General features: G+C 39.4%; 1 protein-coding gene across 1 annotated transcript in view; it reads right to left on the reverse strand.

Annotated features, from left to right (window-relative positions):
- Positions 1 to 24,233, reverse strand: part of CHCHD3 (coiled-coil-helix-coiled-coil-helix domain containing 3) — a 283,179-nt gene that overhangs the window by 177,361 nt on the left and 81,585 nt on the right. Inside the window, exon 4 of the mRNA XM_052638596.1 lies at positions 6,524 to 6,641. Coding sequence (XP_052494556.1) covers positions 6,524 to 6,641 — 118 coding nt within the window. The remainder of the gene's footprint in view (positions 1 to 6,523; positions 6,642 to 24,233) is intronic.

The raw sequence follows: 24,233 nt of genomic DNA on the forward strand, positions 1-24,233 counted from the left end.
CCCAGGGCATATATAATCAGAGGGAGTGTGTTAATAGAGATTATAACTGAAGTACTAAATTGTACCCCCCAAAAAAACAAACATTTTTTTAAAAGGATTAAGTGTCCAACAAAAGAACTCAGGATAACTGCTGCTACACTGCAGCTTCATTCATCTGGTTAATTTTAATGACGCTAAAAGCCCCAAGTGATCGCTCTTAACTTTCTTCAACACAGAACTTTTGAACATGAACCCTGCTGGTCATTTCAAAATTACAACCCCAACGGTAACCTCTGCTCTTGGGAAGACCCTCACTTATATACTTGTGCAGCAGCAATATTCTTATCTACTTCCTTTAGTCATTTTCCTCCAGCCCCAAATTCAAAACCTTTTTCTCTTTAACCGTGAAATTTCAACTGTCACAGTTTGAAGCACAAACAAAACACAGAAGTGAAAAGCACATAGTACAAAATTAATCAATTCTTCTTGATTGCTTTACTAGTGCATTTCAGACAAAAGGGAAACCAGGGATAAAAAGTGACATTTTGGTGAAACAGTAGCTTAAATTTGCAAAAACTAAATTTATGCATTCACTTACCCTAATTTTTTGTGCTTTTTTCTAAACACTATGAGGTTTTACAAATTCAAAAATTTTACCAGGAGGAAAAAAAAAATCCAAGTTAACAATGACCTTCCCCACCCAGCTTATACTTGACTGAAGAAGGCAGACTCAGGAAAAGTGATCAAATCGATCTATCTTTGCAACTGATGTGACCTAGCACACACCAGGTGTTCCATAAATGTGTGATGGCGGGGACCACAGACAAGAATGATCTCTTTCCATTCATTCCCTCCTCTAGTCCATCTTGCACCCTTCACTACACAGAGCTATCAAAATGCCCATCTAACCACTGCATTTCAAACCTTCGCATGTATATAGTCCAGGGGTCTCTGGGCTGCATACGTGCGCCTCGTGATTTTAGCTCTGCCAACTTCCTCTGCCTCATCTCTCAACACTCCTCACCCTTTACGTCCCACTCATTAGCTCCTGTGGTGTTCCAGTGTCCCCAGGCTTCCATGCTTTACCGGCAAATACTGTAGGCTGGACCATCCCTACTCCTCAACCACACAGGCAATTCCTACCCCAACATTCCACTCTGGCATCACTTCTCTAGGAAATCTTTTCTCATCTTTCCTACTTCATCTCCTCCCATTTCCACAACCTGAGTAGACTCAATTCCTCACTTATGAAATCGGCAAGCATTTATTGACTCTCTACTCTTTGCCAGGCTCCAGTATGTATTAGGCTCTCAAATGTGTGTGAACAAATGAATGCAGATACCAAATGGTTACAAGAAAGTCAGTTTCTGCTTTCACTGAAGTGAGAATTCTCATAAGGATATAAGTAGCAAGGCTCTATCACAGACTTGGCACTTTTTAACATTATTTTTCATGTATCTGTCTCCCGCACTGCAGTGTGAATTCCTTAAGGATTTTGTCTTTTTCATTCATATAGCCTCAGTATCCAGCACCACCTTTTTCATATAGTAAGCACTCAATAAAACATCTGCCCAAAAAATGAAGGAAACTCTTTCACATTTAGCTTTATAAGCTCCAAAATATTTAAGCAACTATTTCCTTAAGTAAATTGTGGCTTCAAGTTTAGATTCAAAAAGAAATAAGAAAAATACTACAGTTCTGTGGTTGTAAAAAAAAAAATGACTAATGTCAAACCAGCACAGTTTAATACAACAGAAAGCAGGAGTGAAACAAAATCTTAATTGGCATTTTAAAAAAATGTAAATGCAAAGTCCTTATTCTTTGATTTAAAAAAAATTAATGACACAGCAAATATTAGGTTTAGATATACGGGATCTCAGAGACACACAAATGGCAAGTCACATTAACTTCACAGGTTTCCCAGCTCAGTCCTTTTAGTCAGTCTTTTTTTTACAGAGTTGCTCTCCTGCTCCTAAGCCACAGTCCTTTCACGTGAATTTTAGTTAACATTTTCAAGCAGATAAAATTAACAGTGAAGTTCTTTTCCAAAACTTCTGGGTAGAATCAGGTGATGAAAATGCTGTCCTTGAGAGGTAGGGTGAGGAATTGGTACGCTCTTCTTAAATCGAGAGCAGGACCCGTGGCTTCTCCAGCTAACACAATCCTTCCAAAAAGGAAAGTTTTCATCTGATCCTATTTTAAAACTTCAACAACAGGGCCATCATGACTTTGCCTTTCAAAGAGCTTCAATAAAGCTAGCTGCTGCAACAACTGTGGGAAGAAACCGCCTGGACTCGCATCTAAGGAGACAGCGATCTAAATGTCAACTGCGTGTGGGCGGAGGAAGGGAAGAGGGAAGAGGAGTTTTATTCGCAGCACCAACAAGGCGTCAGTTTGGGGTTTCTATCCTTCCCCCTAGTTCTACTGAAAGACAGCTTTCCAATTCCTTCCAATGTGTGAAATCCAACCTTTACTCTCTTGCTGGCTGCAATATGTGCGTTCTAAATAAAGAGGAAGACACCAACGTTTGGCCATCACTCAAAAGAGTCCCACATACTGGGGTTAAGAATGGCAACCGTGGGGGTCCAGCACTCAGCAGAGCAACGCTAATGGTCCTGGGTGACTCTCACAGGAGTCGCGGGTTCTGAGGATGCCCACTGCCACAGCTTGGGGATCGAGGCACTGATGGACGATACGGACTTGAAGTTGTGTTCCCCAGCACATGTCCCACAGGATGGGGAGATGCAGACTCTGTATACATGGCGGGTGGGGGTGGAGGGGCAGAAGGAACTTTACACCCCCTGAGCATGAACTATACATGCAGCAATGCTATTTCCTTAGGCATTTCCTTTACACCATTTTCATAAGGTGTAATTATGGTAAAATATACATAATCTAAAACTTACCATCTTAATAACTAGAAGTGTATAGCTTCGGAGTATAACGTGCATTCAGACTGCTGCAAAACCAATCTCCAGAACTCTTTTCATGCTGCAAAACTAAGACTCCAGACCCATTAGAAAGGGCTCACCACTTTTCCTTCCACTAGGCCCCTTGAGACCACCATGCTGCCTTCTGTCTCTGAATGTGACTACACTAGATGCTTCCCACAATCAGAATCACATGGTATTTACCTTTCTGTGACTGGTTTATCTCACTTAGCATAAGGTCCCCAAGGTTCATCTAAATTGCATGATACGTTAGAATTTCCCTCCTTTTAAAGGCTGAATAACACTCCATCGTATGTATATGACAATTTTGTTTATGCATTAATCTACTGAGGAACACATAGATTTCTTCCACCCCTTGGCTATTATGAATAATGTTGCAATGGACATGGATATACAAATATCTCTTCGATGTCCTGCTTTTAGTTCTTTTGGATAAAGAACCAGAAGAGTGGGGCCCCCCAGGTGGCTCAAGCAGTAAAAAAAAAAAAAAAATTCATCTGCCAATGCAGGAGCCACAGGAAATGCAGGTTCGATCCCTGGGTGGGGAAGATGCCTCGGAGGAGGAAATGGCACGCCACGCCAGTGTTCTTGCCTGGAGAATCCCAAGGACAGTCCATGGGGTTGCAAACAGTCAGACATGACTGAGGGAGTGAGCACACACACATGCCGGAAGAGTGGGCTGCTGAATCACACGATGATTCTAGTTCTACTTTTCTTGAGGAACCACCATACTATTTTCCAAAGCGACTGTACCATTTTACATTCTCAGAACATCCTTGCCAATACTTGTTACTGTCTTTTTTTAAAAAAAAAAAAAACCTTTTATTTTCTATTGGGTAGGGCCAATTAACAATGTTGTCCTAGTTTCAGCTGAACAGCGATGGGACTCAGCCATACATATACATGCATCCACTCTCCTCTAAATCTCCACTCCATCCAGGCTGCCACAAAACATTGAGCAGGTCCCTGAGATACCTTACTGGTAACCTTAACCGCAGTCATCCTAAGACATAAGATGATCTCTTAGTAACTTTAAACGTTTATCCTTGTATTATTTTAATAATCAGAGAAAATTCAGTGAAATACACTCAACCATTAAAAGGAATCATGCAAATACATATTTATTGGCATAGAAAGGCCTTAAATAGTCTAAATTTTTTTTGATATGAAAGTTACTGTCAGAGTTACATAAAACTACATATACTACTATCTATGTTTGGAGATATACAAATATACATATTAATATGAATGTTTTATACAGACTCAATGCAATGTGCAAAGGAATATAAAACAACAAACCAGAAAGTTAATAGTAATTATCTCTGGATAATGGTAATCTAATTGATTTTATTGGTTTTGTATTTATGTCCTGATCTTTACCCAACAAATATGGATGTCTTCTATAATAATGAATAACAAAAATAAAGGTGATAACATGGTAAATAAGTTGGGAGTCACCAGGTACCCAAACTGCTGTAGGCAGCCATGTTGTTGTGGCCAAGAACTTCACTTCAATATCTGAGAATCCTCAAGCCAGAACAGGATCCTCTGGATCAATTATAATACTATTGCATAAATTCTACTTTTGGTCCCAACGTGCTTTGAGGACTCTGTTTGGCCAACTTATGACAGATTTAAATTAAGGAGTTGTCAGTAATTTGCCACCCATACAGTATGACTCCAGAATCAATAAAGAAGAGATCTGCAAAAAAGAATATATAATGCCGATTTCGTATGTTTAACCCAGAAACAAAAATATATAGATAGGAAACAGAGAGGATTTATAAGGTACAAGGAAAATACGTGCTGAAGATACACTGCTCCAACCCAACTACATTACATAATATTCTAGTTACTATGCATTAAGAAATTTTTATTTTCACATTTCTTGTGAAAACTCTCTTTTTATGCCTTGTCATGTGCAAGTGTGTTTAATGAATTGTTATTTTTTTAATCTTTATCTTGTTTATCTCCCTGAACTAAAAGAACAAGGTAACATATTTGAATTTAGACCAAAAGAAGTAGAGAAAAGAATGCTTCAAAGAGAAGAGGCAAAAGCTGGAACACAAATAAAAATGAGAACCAAGGGGTCCTCTGCCCACTAGAAACCTCGAAGCTTGCTCCATAATCCCTACCCGCCACCCTCCACCATAAGCACTATTAAACTCTCTCCTCTCCATCCCTGATCTTCCAATTGGGAGGCTGTAACATTCATGGAATGACCCTTAACACACGGGCCCGACATGTTTGCAACTTCCCCTAAAAACCCTCAAACTCAGGAGCACAACAGATGTCATAATTAAATTACTCAACACCTAACACTTTTAATTCTAAAATTATCCCCCATTCACATCGCATGACTCTCCTTCCACATCCCTAGGCCTCAGTTCCACTCAATGTGTGTATATCCTCACAGGGGCGCTGGCCAGACCCTAGACATTCCTTTCTTAGTCCATCACCTCTGTTCTGGTTTACTGCCCACCATGTAGCCTGGATCCTGAATTAGTCACTGAAGAAATGGATTCCGTACACATTGGCTTCCTATTTTCTCTACTGGCAACTGGTCGTAGGTTAGCCTCTCAAAGAAAGGACCAAGAGAAAGAACAGGAGAGAACAGAAACTGACTCTTTTCTGATTAATTGGTAACAATCCCCAGCTGCCTGCTGGACTAGGGACATCCCGTGAGTCTTGCGTCCCAAGCTCTCCACTATATGGTTACATTCCTCTCTCCAATGAGTTCCCAACCACATTCCATTGAGAAGACAGGGAAATGACATGAGGGTTTCCAGGAAGGCTAAAGTGAGCACTGAGTAGTCAGGATCCCAGGCTTCACCCAGAGCAGCTCCACTTTTATTTAACAACAGGAGGATGTCCAACCAATTATGTTGCATGCAGAAGACACTACTGTTCAGCCATTAAAAACCACATTTTCGTGATATAAAGGGTATGTTCATGATGTAAACACTATGTACAGCGCTACCCAAAGTCTTCAAAAGGTAACAGACCTAGGAATAGAAATTGTCTAGAGGGAAACACCTTGGGGTAAACCGTGGTTATGTGAGAGTGGCAGATTTATGGGTGCCTCTTAAATTTTCTGCTACTAATAGTCATTTTTAAACATGTTTATGTAATCTTTAAATTTCTAAAAAAATATTTTCTTTGAAAAAATTATTTCCTTTCTTATAAAAAATGGTTCTCTTTTCTAAAGTCCAGAAAGTGATGGATCAAACCTTACTCGCCTCTGCGGGAGTCTTCCCAGCTAGCATCTGGTGGCTGCCAGCAAGGAGGGGACCAAGCTAGGCTCTCACCCTAGAGGTTTCAAATACAACTCGGGTGGGAACAAGCAAACACCATCCCTCAGGTAAGATTCCTGTGTCTCTGTGTTGATCTTTTCTTCAATAACTCTCATTACACCTGCCTTAGAGTCCTTGATGGCTAATCTCAGCAAAGTGTCAGCCACTGATAAAAGGCAAAGATAAAGAAAATCTAAGCAGAAAGCATGAATATCATCCACACCGGAAGCTGGCAAGCTTTTCCCAATCATCACCGGTTTCCTTGTAGACAAGACCCTCCTACTAAATCTTCATGCTCACCAGGTGCTTTGCCTTCGCACGCTCCTCCTCATTTGATATCCTCTCACGAAGGATAGCTCTGGTCAACTGCTCGTTGGCAAAAGCCTTCTCTGCATCCACTTCTTTGCTTTGCTTCAGTCTGAAAAGACAACAAAGTTCTAACTTAGAAAAAAAAATATTTTAATAGTTGACATCATGTGTTTAATGGAATACTTGAATAAAAAGATAGAAACAGACATAGAGTTAGTAGCTGAAGTCATCTTGGCCTGAAATGTATCAACAGCAGGTACATTTTCTAATAAATCCTCATGCAGCCTTTATCCAAGCACTTAAAAGAAGAGAATTTAAATATACCAAGAGGCTAATCAATCTACCTGCTAAATTAGTTTTCACTAAGTTCTTCTTATGTCAAATTGAAATCTGCCCAACTAAATATTCTATCCCTGGTGACTCCATCTGCCCTCTGGAGATAAAAGTAATACATCTAATTAACAAGCCATCTATAAGACAAATATTTGAAGGTAACCATCATCCTCCCATCAAAACTGACTCCGCTATTTATTGACTCTATACGAGGCATTGTGCAAGGCACTGATGACACAGTGCTGAACAGGACCAGGCCCCAACCTCATGGACCTGACATCACCGCAGGAAATACAAACACTATTAAAAGATCTTTCCTCCCAGTGAATCTCTCATTTCCCAACAATCTTTATCTACAAAAATGGCCAGACCTTTCAGGAGCAGGGTTCCTCACTTGTGGGATGACTCCAATTTGTCCCTTAGCTCCAAACTAAATGTTAATACTGCAGACGTGGTCCAGCCAAGTAAGACAGCGGAACCTCACCTCCCAAGATTCCCAACCAATGCTAATTCTACTAATGAAGCATCTGACTACATTAGGTCTATCAACCTCATCACACAATTATATCATACTAGGCTGCAATCCACTACAACCTCTCTCCTGTGCATGACAAAGATGTGCCTAGGCCCATAAAGGTATTCAGTAATCACTGAGTGAGAGTACATGAGGCTAATCTCATGGACAAAGATTTTGATTGCCTTTTCTTCTTTGAGAGAAAAACCGCTCTATACCATCATATCCCTGAAGTTATAAGCGATGCTATAAAAAGAAAAAGTAAAATTGGTATGTTGCTATAAGTGAAATTCTGAGTGCAATCTACTTCATAAGTGGGAATGATGAGAACCAAATTGAACTCAATACTAGTCTATCAAATTTCAGTTTTAAAAAGGATTCTTGAAAAGAAAAGAAAACTTTTGGTTACTAGTTTTAAATTGCTGTATCATCTTGATACTCTGATATTCTCACAAATTGATTCTAACAGATAAAATCAATTTGTAAAATACATTCCAAAGTGATAGTGCTTTTCCCCCTAAAAATTAAATCTGTGTAAACTTATGTCTTGAATAAAGATAAATAAATCCTATTTTTACCCAAATAAATCCTGGAGTTCTATAAAAGGAAAGCAACATGAGGAACAAAGTGGTCCCCATAAGGACAGCATGCTGACAACTGCTGAAGTTACTGCACCAGATTAGACAAGACACACAAAGCATTCTGCCAGCCCATCACTAGGAAGCAAAAGGCATGACTTAGATTACAAGCGAGGTGGAAACGAAAAATAACAATGACTATAATCAACAGATCACTTGCTATATGCAAACACTGTGCTAGGCACTTTATATACATACATAAAACTAGGATAAAATACACATTTTTAATTATTAGTTCTTGGACATAAAGCAAGTTCTTCATAACTAAAGCTTCTCAAATCTTCCACAATTGGTAAAATTTTAAAGTATTATTCATCTTAATAACATTTTTTCTGAGTTTACTTGCATATGGCAAAAGTTTTAATTATAAATGGAGTTAAAAGTAGCTCAACTTTGGAAATATAAAGTTAGAGCAAAGTTAATTAAAAATGAAGCAATAACATAAGCGCAGAAGTCTTCCATGTTATAATAAAAAACTAAAGATTATTCAGCTTGCAATATCTAATACCAACCCTGAGTCTAAACCAAGGCTCTACCACTTACTAGTTGAGTGTAGTTAACCTCCCTGGTCCTGTTATTCTCATGAGTAACACCGACTGGTGTTAACACCTACCTTACAGGATTCTATACACAAAAGCACTTAGTACAAAGCCTGTGACACAATAAGCACTCAATGCATTAGGTAAGCAGCAGTAACAACAATAGTTTCCACTATGGGATCAGGAGTACAGAAGCAGCAGTTATCTTCTGAAAAGAAGGAAATCTCCACATTCATTAAATATACCATAACTACACATCGCTTGGTCCTCTCCATCTTTTTTCCCCCCAATTCTTCAAAGTTCTGCTTTATTTTTATGATCAAGCACCTTTAACAAGTAAGTCGACTATAATGACTCTAGTAGCCCCCTCCTTGCACATGTTCCTTTCTTTGCTTCCCATAAGGGCAAGGATCTGGTCTGCTTTTTTCCACTGCTATATACCAGTGCTAAACAGTGCCGGCCCCACACCACAAGTGCTCACAAAATACCTGAGTATATGCATGAATGAATGAGTGGCATATTTCCGACTCATTGGAAAATGGAAAACAAGCTGCAGAAAATAGAAGACTGGGGGACTTATGAAACTAGACGCCAACAGAGCTCTCCAAGGGCCAAGCCACCGTGATGCTAAGCGTCACAAGTGGGATGATCCTGGACCACACCAACCTAAAGAAGGCTGTTTTACATTTCCTAACTTTTTAGAGCCTCTAAACTACCAACACCTAGTTATACTTGACTCTTGGTTGAAGAGACACTGGGGGATGGCACAAACTGACCAAAAAGAAATTCTCCTTATTCTTACAGTTACTTTCATTTTCTTACAAATAGACCTGTTCAAATTCTCAAATAGTTTATTCTAAAGGAATGTCTGAAAATAAAACTAAAAAAAAGAAAGGTCTGTGCAGTGACAGTTTCCTGAACAGAATTTCGTATCTTTAAGAAGTCTGGCAGTAGAACCCAGAACCAATCCTCACTACCTATTAGCAGTTTAATGGTACAATCTAATAAACATTAGTTTTCTTAGCTTTAAATTTTGAAGGCTGAGCTTTATATAGCCCAAGGTTCCTGAGCCACCAAGGACCCTGTTGTTTTAAAAAGTGGGGGAGGGGCAGGTATGAGACAAAATAAGTCATTATTAACTTGTGTTTCCAAAGATTTAAGAATTATCTCAAGATAAAACTAAACATACCAAGTATCTTGGAGAATACATTCTCTTTTTTTATTTACTGGCATCTCCCACTTATTATTTCAGATCTCCTGGTCTAATATTATTCTACATTAAGCCCTTGATTTAAGTTTCATTTAAATTTCCTTCTTTTAAATACCTATCTCTCCTCATTTAAATTCTCTAGAGTTTTAAGCAAAGAAGTAGGAGTTTAGTGTAAACTTTTCTTATTTGCATTAAGTAATTGGACAGCTTGCCTAAGCTTAATGAAACAAATACCAGTCAGCTCTGTCCTTATACCTCAAACCCTAGCAACTGAGCTCTTGTTTTCAATATATTCTCAACCAGGTGAGAGATGTAAGATACACCGGCAAAATGAATTTCTAAAAATGAGCCAAATCTCTTATGATGAACAACATTACACGTGTCCTTTAAATGGAAAAAATAATAATAATTTACTCACATATGTTCAGTTCTTATAGATATCTGATATATAAAATTTATGTATTTCAGTTTGTGTAAAAACTGACCAAAGAACCTAAGGTTTTATTTAGAACCTAAGGTTCTTTATTTCAAAGAACCTAAAGGTTTTAAGAAAATGGGAGGAGTATTTTTAAAGGTCACTTTAGCTAGGCATGTTTTATAGATTCAACTTTGTTGCTGTCTATGAAGGAGGCATTACTATTTAAAAACATATATATGAGAAAAACTGAGATGTGGAAAAGCACACAGGAGACATGAAATGACCGGATCGGGTTTCCAAAGCCATGGTTCTTAAACCTGAAGAGTCACCCAACCAGCAACGCCACCACCACCACCAGGAATCAGCTTTCATTACGTTGCTCACCTTTGTGGTCGTGTAAGGACAGTTTTCACAAGCCACATTACTCATAATTATTTTAAAAGAGGCTCATTTTAAACTTTGCTTTCATTATATCAAGTCCGAGTTTGCCAGAGTCAAAATTATTACCAGCCCTTTCCCAAAGTGGTTTGGCTTTCAATGGCCCTAAATATTTCTCTGAACCTGGGCACTGCTCATTTGGCAATTCACAAATACTCAGATTTATCTTCCTGTAGGTTGACACATAAGTAATGCTACACAATTCTAGCTTAGAAAATTACTTTATAATTTAATATATAAGGCCATTATATTACTGAAGGAAAGTTGATAAGAACCTCAGATAATGGGTAAGAATAAATGGGAAACTGAGACTGTTCCAGATAAAGTGATTTGAGGAAATGATTTATCTAAAATTGAACTATGACCATTACACACAGACTATCTGCATAGTACTGCAATGTACTTAGACTGTTTCAAACACTAGAAGAGAAAAATGAGCGACTATGACCACAAAGGTCAGTTTTAATGCTAATGATGAATTTTATTTTAATGCATCATACTTTGTCAAAACACGCTGAACTAGCATTCAAAATACTGTTTACTACTCTTCTTTTCAACAGAAAAGCTGAGCTGGTGATCTAACGAACTAATTATTAAGACTATTAAAAATAATGACAAAACAAGTATACAGCTTTCTATTAATAAGACTTTACCAAAATAAAAGTACATAGCAAGCTTAATATTTCTCAGCTCAAATAATTTCAAATCCTAGAAGGAAATATACATGCACTGTATATAATACGGCCGTGTGCTATTCATACACAGTATGTGTATATATACTGAATGTGTAACATCTGCATATATAACAGATAAAAGAGTCAGCATTTATTAATGCTCGCTTTGTGCCAGGAACAGGTCTACGCACTTGACGAGTGTAACTCATTTACAATCCTCAACGGCACCCCTATCAAAACTGTTCTACTCTATTTCAGATGAGGAAGCTGAGGCACAGAGAAGTTTTCTAACAATAAGGCTTTACAGGATTTATGAAGTAATCTGCCTGGGGTCACAAAGCCAGTGAGAGAGGTGCAGCCAGGCAGGCTGATTTCAGAGCCTGCATTCTTACAGAAGATATACACACACATAATACATATACACTATTAGAATGTATGTGTGTATATATACATATTAAGCCACGGGACAGGGGGAGAACTTTGTCTTATGCATCACTGTAACTCGGATACTCCACAGTGCCTGGCTCTTGGCAGGCATTCAGTAAGCACTGTTGAAAGAAATTAACAGAGGATGAGCCTAGTTTAATACAATGGAACACAGGTACTCTTTATATAATGGTAATTTAGCAAGAAATGGCACTGTCTTGGAAAACTGAATGACTGCAACCTGGCAGACCTACAGTCAATCAGTATTACCTAACCAGCATTAAGACTTGGTTCTGCATACAACCAAGAGGATGTTTATTTTGGTCATCTTTATTTCTACTCAAATATCATTTAAAATGTCATTCAGAATTTAACAAAGTTTACTTGCTTTACACAAGAACATTTTTCTTTAAGTGTTTTTGTTTTAAAGCATACCAAAATGTAGCCACAATCTGGGCATTTTCTTGCATGGCTTTCAAAATGATGCCTAAAGGAAAAACAGCCTCTAACTGGAAGCCTACAGCTAATATAGGTTACCTACAGCGAATATAGGTAAACATGGGGGATTTACCCATAGTTATAATCCTAAATGGTTCTCCTCTCCTCATTTGAGACAATCACCCCTTGTTCACACATGGCATATTACTTTGTACTTCGAGTCCCGATTTCAAGTCTCACTAGAGAACAAGTTCTACCTACCCTGGATTTTCTGGGATTTTTCTTCTTTTTTTTTTTGCTTATCAAATACATTCTCTTACTGCACTGAAAAATAGATCTGTATGTGAAAAGAATTCTGGTTTTAGTTCACAAGTTAATGCCACCATATCCAAGGCCCACGTCCCCCTCCCTCAGGAATTCACAATTAAACTTCCCTGAGGAAGTTACACAACACCCCAAAGCGCCCTTGACTTGGCCTCTTTCTTATCTGGCTTAAACGAAATATTTAGAGGCAGCTTAAGCTACAATACTCATCTTTTTCTCTTAGAGAGCAGACACCAATTGTTACAACCCTCAAACCACAGGTGAGCAACAGTGGCAGCGCACACTGCACTGTGCTGGGTCAGCGGGGCTTTAACCAAACTGCTGCCCAGAAGCTGTAGCAGGGGATGCCCAGGCGTGACCTGTTACTACTGAAGACTTGTTTTCAAAGTAGCTACACCCCCTCCCTTGAGAACATGTATCAGATGGGCGCTGTAGTTGTTTGTTTACTAAGATGTTGAGGAGGACCACAGGGTCTTCCTAGGGAAAAGGAACCAGAGGTCAAACACAGGTATCTCTGGGGCAAATCCCTCTAATGGGCCCAGGTGGACAAGACATCAACTTAAGCACTGGCCTCATCCCAGATGGGCTTGAGCCAGGACAGATGGCAACATGAGATGTCCTCCTGAATATAGAAAACTAGGACAACATTCCTGGTTCAAGTGACCCGTGAGACACGGGTGGGCCCAGAGCTACGAAGAAATGACAGCAGCTTAGTACACACCCTTACATATATAAAAGATACATCAAGTTTTCTGTACTTACATTTGCTTTGTATTAAAAGACACATTTTCACCAGAACACATATTTTGAAATTGGCCTTGTTAAGTCAGTAAGCCTTGGTAAACTTTTGGTCAGACAGAGAGAAGATATCACCGTTCTCCTTCCTAAGATTTGTGAGGGAAAGAATCAATACTTTTCCTCTTTTCTATTTCAAAGGACTTTCAAGCTTAAACCCAACTGCAACCTCTCACCCTCCAAATATACAAACATATACACACCACCTAACTCACTCCAACACTTTTCATGGCAGATGTTTTAAAGTTAAAGCTTAGCAGATACCACCATCAATCCCAGAGTAAACATTTTTAAAGAAAGAATAAGTACAGAACATCTTTTTATTATTTTTTAAATCAAGCAGTCTTTGAATTTTTAATCATTTTTGATTCCCATGTTGAGCTGCTAATTTGATTAATGCATAAAGGTTAATGACTGTTGTCTTTAAAATCTGGCTTGTTATCAATACATAATTGTGCCTTTTTGTTCTGTTTAGGGCTGACAACCTTCATTTGTACCTTTTCTCGTATTTCTTCTGCTTGGTACAGCTTTACCAATCCAGTAATTTTTTAACTTTTATTAAAATTAAACAAATAACTTTGTTTTACTTGTATGTCAAATAATACATAGCTCTTGGTGTGTGTATGTGTGTCTTAAAATAATCTGGCACCCTTGATCTTTAAGTGGGCAACTGTGGCCAGTCGCAATTATTAATAGTTGGAAACTGATACACTTAACTTTATTTCTTTCATTTTATACTTTATCTACCATTAATCTTACTTTGCTCTTATTTCTTTTTCCCCTTTCTTTATTTTCCCAGTTATATCAAGTTACTATACATGCTCTTCCCATCCCAAAAAGATCTTTGGTATTTTTCTTTGAGATTAGTGATCATTTTCTTTCTGAACATTCACAAACACTTCCCTACTCTTGTTTAAAAACAAAATTCCTACTATTTTCTCAACCACCACCCTCTGCAAAGTCAGTAGGATGAAATCATTTGAATGCTTTGACTCTCAACCCCAACTTTTAGCTAAGAGTTCAGTGCTTTTAAATTCATACAATTCTTAGTTTTCCCATTAAGAATTTCTCTTCATTTTCAAAAACCCTTATTAGTAGCTTTATCAGATGTTCCCACTCTGTCATCCATGTATCGATACACAGTGAAAAGACGGATTCTCACGGGTGCTGTTACTCCTCTCCACCTTTCCCTGGTTAAGATCTCTGTTATAATTAATTTGCAATTTGGTTCAAATTCTTTAAGAATCTTCCTAAGATGGACCAGCATGTCAGACTTTTAGCTGTGACTCAGTTTCATAAGCCCCTACTTTGTGAAGTGGGAGCCAGGAGTCTCTAAACCCCATGCCTGCTTTGCAGCTGGGTCCCTGTTAGGTTCTGCCAATAGAGGGTGCCAGAGGGAGCCCGCAGGCTGGTAGAGGGAAAAGGAACGCTCCAGTTTGCAATCTCCGCCTTTCAGCATCACTCAGGCCTCACTGCTTCACGCCAGCAGCAGCACTTGTTCCTGCAGCGGCAGTTCAATCCAGTTTGCAGGCTGCTCACACCTGCAAAAGCAACCTTCCTGCACTTCCCTCTGGAAACACCAGCCATGCCTACCTGCAGGGTCCGCAGAAATCTGAGTGCCAGAACCACTGGCCTCCTCTTCCCTGGGGTGCAGCTCCACAGAGCCCCTCCTCCCAGATTCAGTGTTTTAACTCCTAACTTCTGCCAGTGTTACCTCTGGGATAGCTGAGAGCTGCACTGTCAAATACCGCTGAAATTAACCACACATGGCTACCAAGCCCATGAAATCCGTCCAGACTGAGATGTGCTGTCAGTATAAAATACATACTGGATTAATACTGAGTATGGACATAAGAATGTGATATGCCCCACTAACATATTTTATATTGATTATATGTTAAGATGAGAACATCTTGGAAATACTGGGGAAAATAAAATCTTAAAATTATTTCCTTTTTTTGATGTGGCTACTAAAAAAATTATAATTACATAGATGGCTCACAATATATTTTGAGTAACAGCACTGTCTGTGAGTTGCTTTGTTGTGGCTGTTTTGCCTTTTCAGCTCCTAAATGCCTCATTAACAATTCTTGCATTAAATTCTCTCCATTAAAAGTAACTGATCAGTTCTATCTCCTTAGTGGATTCTGATTGCTAGTTGTTTACAGTAATAAGTTCTCCAAATCCTTACATATCTGTAAGTCTCTTTCTCACCCTGGCAGGTGAACGAGAGCACAACACAGAATTGGGGGCTCTCAGCCCTTTCTCAGGAATCCCTAGATGTCATTCTGCCTTCGAGCTTCCAGTTTGGCAAAGAAAGGCCTAAACCCGGACTGATCCCATTTCCTTTATAAATTAGTGGTTCTTTCTGTCAGGAAGCTTATAAGATTTTCTCTTTATCCTTAGAGCTCAGAAATTTTAGCAGTCTGACCAGGTGCACATCTTTTCTCATCAATCCCTCCCAGAATAGAGGCCTCTCAATTTGCAGCCTCCAATCTTTCTTCAGTTCAGCGAAATGTTTTTATATCATTTAATTATCACTGCTCCTCCCTCCCACTTCCCTTTATTTCCATCTAGAATTTAGTCTATTTCATCAAATATACGGGGTTATTCTCCTCACCATCCTTCAATATCCATGAAATCAAGACATACCATAAAATCAGTGTATCTTACCAACCAAGTGGCAATAGTCACCAGTGCTACAAACACCAAATGCACCATTCAAATATGCCAACAGTTCTTGCCAGAAGCACCTTTTTTGAGAGCCTTTCTCCAAAGCTGCTGCTTCTTTTCATCTCCTATTCATCAGGACTCTGAACTATGTTAAGCAGGGGTGCCTGCTCAGTCCCCTGTCAAGGGAACCAAGAGAAAGTCTCTCTGCTCCTGTCTCCCACCCTCTACCCATTCAGAGCAGTCAATAGCGGCAGAGAAACCAGAAGGTTCTCTCCGCAGCACTCAGATAGACTGGGGCCAACACTGGTGATCCTTGTGGTCTGCCAAAACTAATCTACTGGCTCACACCCATCCATCAGATGCTCTACTAAGAAAAAGCAGCTGGGAATTAGACTGAAATTGCAATGAGAAGACAATGGAGATGCTTTTGAGCCTCCAACTCCTCCCTAGAAGCCTCTCCACCTTTTACATTTCCATCCAACTTTCTTACCCCACATTAAACGGCTACTACTTAAAGCGTTTTAGGGCAGGGGGAAGGGATTGAAAATGCTGGATGGGGCAACCTGGGGCACTGTACATTAATTCTTATGGAAACCATCTCCCTATATTGTGTCTTCACTATAAGCTGTTCAGTTCAGTCGCTCAGTCATGTCCGACTCTTTGCGACCCCATGAATTGCAGCACATCAGGCCTCCCTGTCCATCATGAACTCCCGGAGTTCACTCAAACTCGTGTCCATTGAGTCAGTGATGTCATCCAGCCATCTCATACTCTGTCGTCCCCTTCTCCTCCCGCCCCCAATCTCTCCCAGCATCAGGGTCTTTTCCAATGAGTCAACTCTTCGCATGAGGTGGCCGAAGTATTGGAGTTTCAGCTTTAGCATCAATCCTTCCAATGAACACCCAGGACTGATCTCCTTTAGAATGGACTGGTTGGATCTCCTTGCACATCCATACATGACCACTGGAAAAACCATAGCCTTGACTAGACGGACCTTTGTTGGCAAAGTAAGGTCTCTGCTTTTGAATATGCTATCTAGGTTGATCATAACTTTCCTTCCAAGGAGTAAGCGTCTTTTAATTTCATGGCTGCAATCACCATCTGCAGTGATTTTGGAGCCCAAAAATATAAAGTCTGACACTGTTTCCACTGTTTCCCCATCTATTTCCCATGAAGTGATGGGACCGGATGCCATGATCTTCATTTTCTGAATGTTGAGCTTTAAGCCAACTTTTTCACCCTCCTCTTTCACTTTCATCAAGAGGCTTTTTAGTTCCTCTTCACTTTCTGCCATAAGGGTGGTGTCATCTGCATATCTGAGGTTACTGATATTTCTCCTGGCAATCTTGATTCCAGCTTGTGCTTCCTCCAGCCCAGCGTTTCTCATGATGTACTCTGCATACTTAATAAGCAGGGTGACAATATACAGCCTTGACGTACTCCGTTTCCTATTTGGAACCAGTCTGTTGTTCCATGTCCAGTTGTAACTGTTGCTTCCTGACCTGCATATAGGTTTCTCAAGAGGCAGGTCAGGTGGTCTGGTATTCCCATCTCTTTCAGAATTTTCCACAGTTTATTGTGATCCACACAGTCAAAGGCCTTGGCATAGTCAATAAAGCAGAAATAGATGCTTTTCTGGAACTCTCTTGCTTTTTCCATGATCCAGCGGATGTTGTACTTTCCTCAAAAAAAAAAAAAAAAAAAGACGCACCTTGCTATAAGGAAAGAGTCCTGAATATTCATTGGAAGGACTGACGCTGAAGTTAAAATTCCAATATTTTGGCTACCTGATGTAAAGAGCCAACTCATTGGAAAAGACCCTGATGCTGAGAAAGGCAGGAGGGGAAGGGGACGACAGAGGATGAAATGGTTGGATGGCATCACTGACTTGATGGACATGAGTCTGAGTAGGCTTCGGAGTTAGTGATGCAGGGAAGCCTGGTGTGCTGCGGTCCGTGATGTCGCAGAGAGAAGGACACAACTGAGCGACTGAACTGAACTGATAAAGAAACACAGTCCCCCTGTACCGCAAGCACCATGCAGTCTTTCTAGATACATACAGGGTAGAAACTACTGACACCAAAACAATCAAATAAGAGCCATTTCACATGGGGCTAGACAACATTCTCCGGTTTTGCAGCTCACCGATAATCATCAGGTATAATTGAAGGACAGGTCTTAGAGAATCACTGGAGAGAAGAGAAACTGCTTTGATTAAGTGTTACACAGTAGTAAGTTCAAGATTAAACTCCATGGCAAGCACCTATCCTATAAGGCTGGTGAAATGCTCTGCCAACTGCCATAAAGCGCAGTCTAGCTAAGAGAAGGAGGACATCCTCTTTGGAAAGCTGAAGAGCAAATGAAGTTGCATGTGAAACAAGGGGACAACCCACCTCCAAAGGGCATGTGCTGCAAAAGCAACTCTGTTCCCAAAACACTATGTGAAACCCACTCCAAGGAAAGGATAAATAGTCAAATTTTGTATCATTGAGCACAGCCACAATTGTTATTGTTCGCTAGTTAAACACAGACTTCCAAAAAGAACCTCTGTCAGTCTCACTTTTGAATAAAGACGGCCCCATGCTTTTTACTCCAACTACTCTACAACCTCAAAACAAATATCAAGAGTTGAAGGGGGTTTCTCTGTGAGACCAGGCTCATCTTTCCGTTTAAACCTTGGACCACACAGGAAGTACGACAGCCTCAGCACCCACCATACCCACCCCACACTGTGCTGTCCCCAAACAACACGATCCATGTTCACGCCTCTCTGACACTATTCATCAGCTTAAATTTCATTCCTTGGCAGGTGTTTTATTTCTAGCATTCCCTACAAAATCATGCTGAAGAAAAAATAAGTTCGAATAGAAACACATTGATCTGAAAGCCACACTATTCAGTACATTGGATTTCGTTTTAATTTTCACCTTAAACACAAAATGAGACGGCAGAAACAGGTATCAAAAGAGCAAATGAAGTGAAACTCTGTATGATTTTACCTACTGTCATCTTAGGGTAACTCCTGTTCATTTCTTTACTTGCCATTTCCCCGTCTCTGACTCACAAGTTAAATCACAGACATACTTTAAGAAATAAGAATTACCATTCAGAACGCACATCAATGACAAAAATAAAAGAAACAAATGGAGTTTCCCAAAATGAAAACGCATTAAAAAGCACTTTTCAGAAATGTACTGTGCAGACCATAGTGTGAGGACAAGGACTCGCCCTGCAGGAGACTCAGCGGAGTAGAGAGGAGCCAGCCAGAACTCAGCTCCTCTTTATTCCAACAAAAGCATTCAGACTCATGTGGTCCTTTCTCTCTCTGTTCCATTTCAGTTCAGTCGCTCAGTCAGTCATGTCCCACTCTGCAACCCCATGGACTGCAGCACACCAGGCTTCCCTGTCCATCACCAACTCCCAGAGTTTACTCAAACTCATATCCATCGAGTCAGTGATGACATCCAACCATCTCATCCTCTGTCGTCCCCTTCTCCTCCCGCCTTCAATTCTTCCCAGCATCAGGGTCTTTTGCAATGAATCAGTTCTTCACATCAGGTGGCCCAACTACTGGAGTTTCATCTTCTTTCCAGTGAATATTCAGGACTGATCTCCTTTAGAATGGACTGGTTGGATCTCCTGGCAGTCCAAGGGACTCTCAAGAGTCTTCTGCAACACCACAACTCAAAAGCATCAATTCTTCAGCACTCAACTTTCTTTATAGCCCAACTCTCGCATCCATACATGACTACTGGAAAAACTATAGCTTTGACTAGACGGACCTTTTGTCTGTTCCATCTGATTTGTTACTTTTAATAGGGAAGACTTTAGATACAACTTATGTCATTCAAACAGAAAAATGTGTAACATTCAACTATTAACAGCTATCATTTATGGAGTACCTCCATATGCCAGGGATTTTAACAGGAGTTTTACATACATTATTTCATTTAATCCTAACAAAAAAACCCGGGAGTCGTTGCCATTCACCTTTCAGAACTGAAGAAACCAAAACTGAGAGAAGTTTAATAAACTGCTCAAAATACAGGGCAGTAACTGTTTTCTACCTTTGTAACTCCAGACACCACGTACAAGTCACTATACTAGGTGGTCCTGACTATGTGAACTAAAACAAACGTTCAGTCAAAGCTCCCCAAAGTAAAACGTTCCATGTTCTGATCCAAATAGTAATACAAGCATCCAGTTTTTCCTCCCTCCCTTAACGAAGCCCTTCCTTCTTCCATCCGTCTATGGAGGACACAATCTACTGGCCCTGATGCAGCTGCAAATACGAACACAGACGCTGACACTACATGGTGACAAGCGGCTGTCAGGCTAGCCAGCAAGCGCTTCCACGCTTCTCTTTTTCCACCCACAGACTCCTGAGGTCAAGAAATACTGCTATAGTGCTGTTTCACAGGCACCAACCCATGTATAAAATTACATGAATGAAGAAGCATCAACTAAAGAGTATCATGCTGAGTATGAGTGCCAAACACCATGTGTAACATTGTGAAAAATTCAGAGGTTTGTGATGGTCTTTTGCCCTTCAGTTACCAAGGCTGAGAAGGTAATAAATTACTGTCTAAGCTTCTCTGCAAAGGTCCCAGTGCCTAGGCAGTGCCCAAAGTTAGCAGTTACAGAAGTGGGATCCTCCCAAAACCCTTCACTAATCCACAGTGTAATTCTAAGCGAGAAAGAAAAGGAAGCATGGTGTCGGAGTGAGGAGGACATGTGCTCACCAGGCTTTTGAAGTGGACCGTTGACTATGGGGCAGACTATCAAGAAGGGAAATTCAATGGCATGCGAGCAATATTAACTACAGCTAATCATTACACCCATGTTTAACAACATAAAAACTTCAAAATGGCAGGTAAACCGCACCGACCCACACAAAGGAAAATACTTTCAGGGTGTTAACAACCATTTCCAAATTTCAACTATATTACAGGCCTGAGGAACTGAGGCTTTTTAATCATGCAATATTCGTCACTGACACAGTGTTCCAATCCCACGCAGCACGAACCATGTTAGCTAAACCAACAAAATGAATAATTCAACTCCCAGCCAGCAGGAATTCGCTATGCCACGTTCATTATTTACCTCACAACACCCATTCCTCTCATTTTTGAAACAACAGCTGTAGGTGTTCAAGATGAGCCCACTGGCTACTTACACAGATTCTGATTCACATTATCACAGGAAAATCAATCCATCCTTCATTTCCAAAAAAAAAAACAAATCAAAGTCATCAAGGCTGTACCATCAACCTTCCCTCTTATTGGTCTTCCTCATTAAATTCTAACCCATCAAATGCCAATAATCACTAATGCATAATATAATCAAGACAACCATACTTCTGATAAAGCTCATAAGCTATGTTGTCTCCACAGCACACACACACACACACACACACACAAAGTATCTCCTCAGCAATTGTGTATTTTCACACCTTTTGCTATTTTAACTTTCTTCTTGTACCAGAATAAAAGGATTTCTTTTCTTTTTCATTAAGAAGGGACAATTTTAGCATATTAGACAAAATGTTTCTATCATTTTCCTTCCTGGGAAGAATTTTTATGGACTCTCATTGTAACTAACAGGATTGTGAAAAGCAGCGAGAAACCAGATGTGTTCCCGGTGATCCACAACAAATTTTGTCAGAGACCAAAGCTTGAACTCCATCACTCTCTCATTCTCAGCAGAGTATCAGAAGCCTCCCAGTCACTCCACGGTGCACAGGAGGCCTCTCCAGCTTCTATTCTGCAGAGATGATAGCCATCGTGGAGATGTGAAAAATGGCCCCTGAAGCAGATACCGCAGTTTTATAAGCAGCTAGAATTATACTAAATTGTACTCAACTCCTAGTTAAAACAATTTTGAAGATAAATAAATACTGTCAAGGAAGAAAAACTTCAGGGATAACTATAAATTTTATTAAGATATATAGTAGATGTTACATGCAACATGAATATTCATCCTATCTGGCTTCTACTGCAATCCATTTTATCTTTACAGTGATATCCAAATATCTCAATGTAAAATGCTTACACTATACAAAAATTCAATGACAACACGTTTGTGGTGCAAACAGTTTTGTCATTTTTTGCTTAGTTCAACATGACTAAGTTCGTTAATGTATTTTGACAGACTTGCATAACATCCTAAAATGTTTTGAACAATGCAGTTTAGGCCGCAATGCAATATTAATGAGTGAATAATGTTCTTGAATATAAGGTTTAATATTTAATGATTCAGAGTGCTGCCTGGATTTGATGCGGAAGAAAAATGTGGTTTGGAATCACTTCATTTATCTGGGGACCTGCAAAAAAGACTACGGACTCCAGGCAAACCTTTAACCTAAACTTTGAGCTGAGGTCTCAGGTGTGAAATTGATGCTCTGCCAACTGAATTTCTAGACCTTATCAGTATTCACAATATCACACCATCTATCAAGTGTCATTCAACAGAATTTTTAAATTACTAGGAACTCACACATCTGTGCCAAGAGGTGTAGGGAAAAAATAAGGAGGGTTAGTGTAAAAACAGCATTGTGTGGTCTACATTCAAATATACTGAGGAACCAAATCTGCCAAGTGCATCAACATGTCAATTCGATTATTCATAGCAAGTTCAGATCAATAATGACTTATCTCCATATCTTCTGTATATATAAAGAGAAGCTGCGAATCTAAAAAATTTCAGGGAAGTTGAAACTGGTTCAATGTGTCCATCTAATCCAATGAATGGATAATCCGCACCCACTATAGGACTTGCCTCATTTGCAAACAATACTATGTCTTACAGATGAGCACAAAAAGAACAAGAGCAGGATTTACTGAAATCAGTTAGGTAATACTCAAAATCTCAGCACTGTGAAGGACTGTAAAGCACTCCTCACTGGAATGTTACTATTATAAAACCCCAGTCAAAGGATGTAAATAATGCCTAATGTCCCACATTCATCGCCATGCACAGTTCACAGCAGCCAAGTCACTAATCACGAGGTTAAGAATCAACTCTGCCACGTAATGATTTCTCAATATAACCTCTCTATTCTGCTGGTTTTCTCACAGGAAGATGGGCACAGTCACACCCTCTGTCACACAACTGTTACAGAATCAAATTAAATGATATTGGTAAGCACTAAGTCAAATGAAAAGCATTCATAGCAATGTGAGTAAACAAAGAAAAACCTGGGTAGCATTTACCAAGCACCCACAATGATCTTGGGAAAGGCCTTCACTGACATGATCACCATGGTGGTGGGAACACAAAGAACAGGCAACAGCAATTTCTATGTTGCCTCCTTTAGTTTCTACAATAAAGGAGGAAAATAAGCACGAAATAATTGAGGAATCAACACAAATATATGGCTGAAATAGTTTCTCATCCTAAACTTCTGTAATATCTTATTTTGATAGTTTATAAGGTACCTTCATTTGGGGAAAAAAAAGTATCAGTGATACTCAATGCTGTATTAACCAATTTGATATAACATGTTCTTATCATTAATTAAAGTATTTATTGAGTATGTATTATGTGCTGAGTGTACAAAGCACTATGTTAAAAAAATTAAAAATCAGTGACTCTACCATCAACCACAGTAACATCCCTTCCTTTATGTCATAACATCTAAATACTACTACTAAGTTCACTCTATTCCATTTTTACCAGATCAGCAACTATACCAAAAATTATTTCAAAAAGAAGTAAAACTGTTTTCAAATGTGTACTGCAGAAATCTTGACAAGCTTGCCAATGATACATAAACAGTCTTATTCACTGTAAGATCTTAATTACCACCACTGCCACGGACAGTCCATTTTTTTCTGTTTAAACCATTTTAAAGAATTGATGCTATAATTCAAAGAAAATTAATTAATTTCTCCTAAGCATCAGTCCTGATGCTCCTACAGGTAATGATGGTGTCTCTTTAAGGGTGCATAGATTGAGTAATTAGGGTTTTCTCAAGTGTGAACAACTGAGAAGAAAAAGCAGGTATTCACTTGGCATTTTCTACACACTCCAGTCCAAAAAAAATATTAAATTATGTATGCATCAGCGTTTACGATTATTCTCCAGTTTACAACGTATTTAAGGGCAGAACAGAATCCTTAGGAAAATGACAGGAAGAATACACAAGAAACTGTGAATGATGGTTATCACTGGGGAGCGAGATGGGGTACTGGACTTAGCTTTTTTCACTTGTGATATTGACATTTTACGTAAACTACATTTAAATAAAATAAGTTAGAGCAGCACTGACTATTAGAAACAG

This window comes from Budorcas taxicolor, chromosome 4 (genome assembly GCF_023091745.1).
Source record: "Budorcas taxicolor isolate Tak-1 chromosome 4, Takin1.1, whole genome shotgun sequence".
Lineage (NCBI taxonomy): Eukaryota > Metazoa > Chordata > Mammalia > Artiodactyla > Bovidae > Budorcas > Budorcas taxicolor.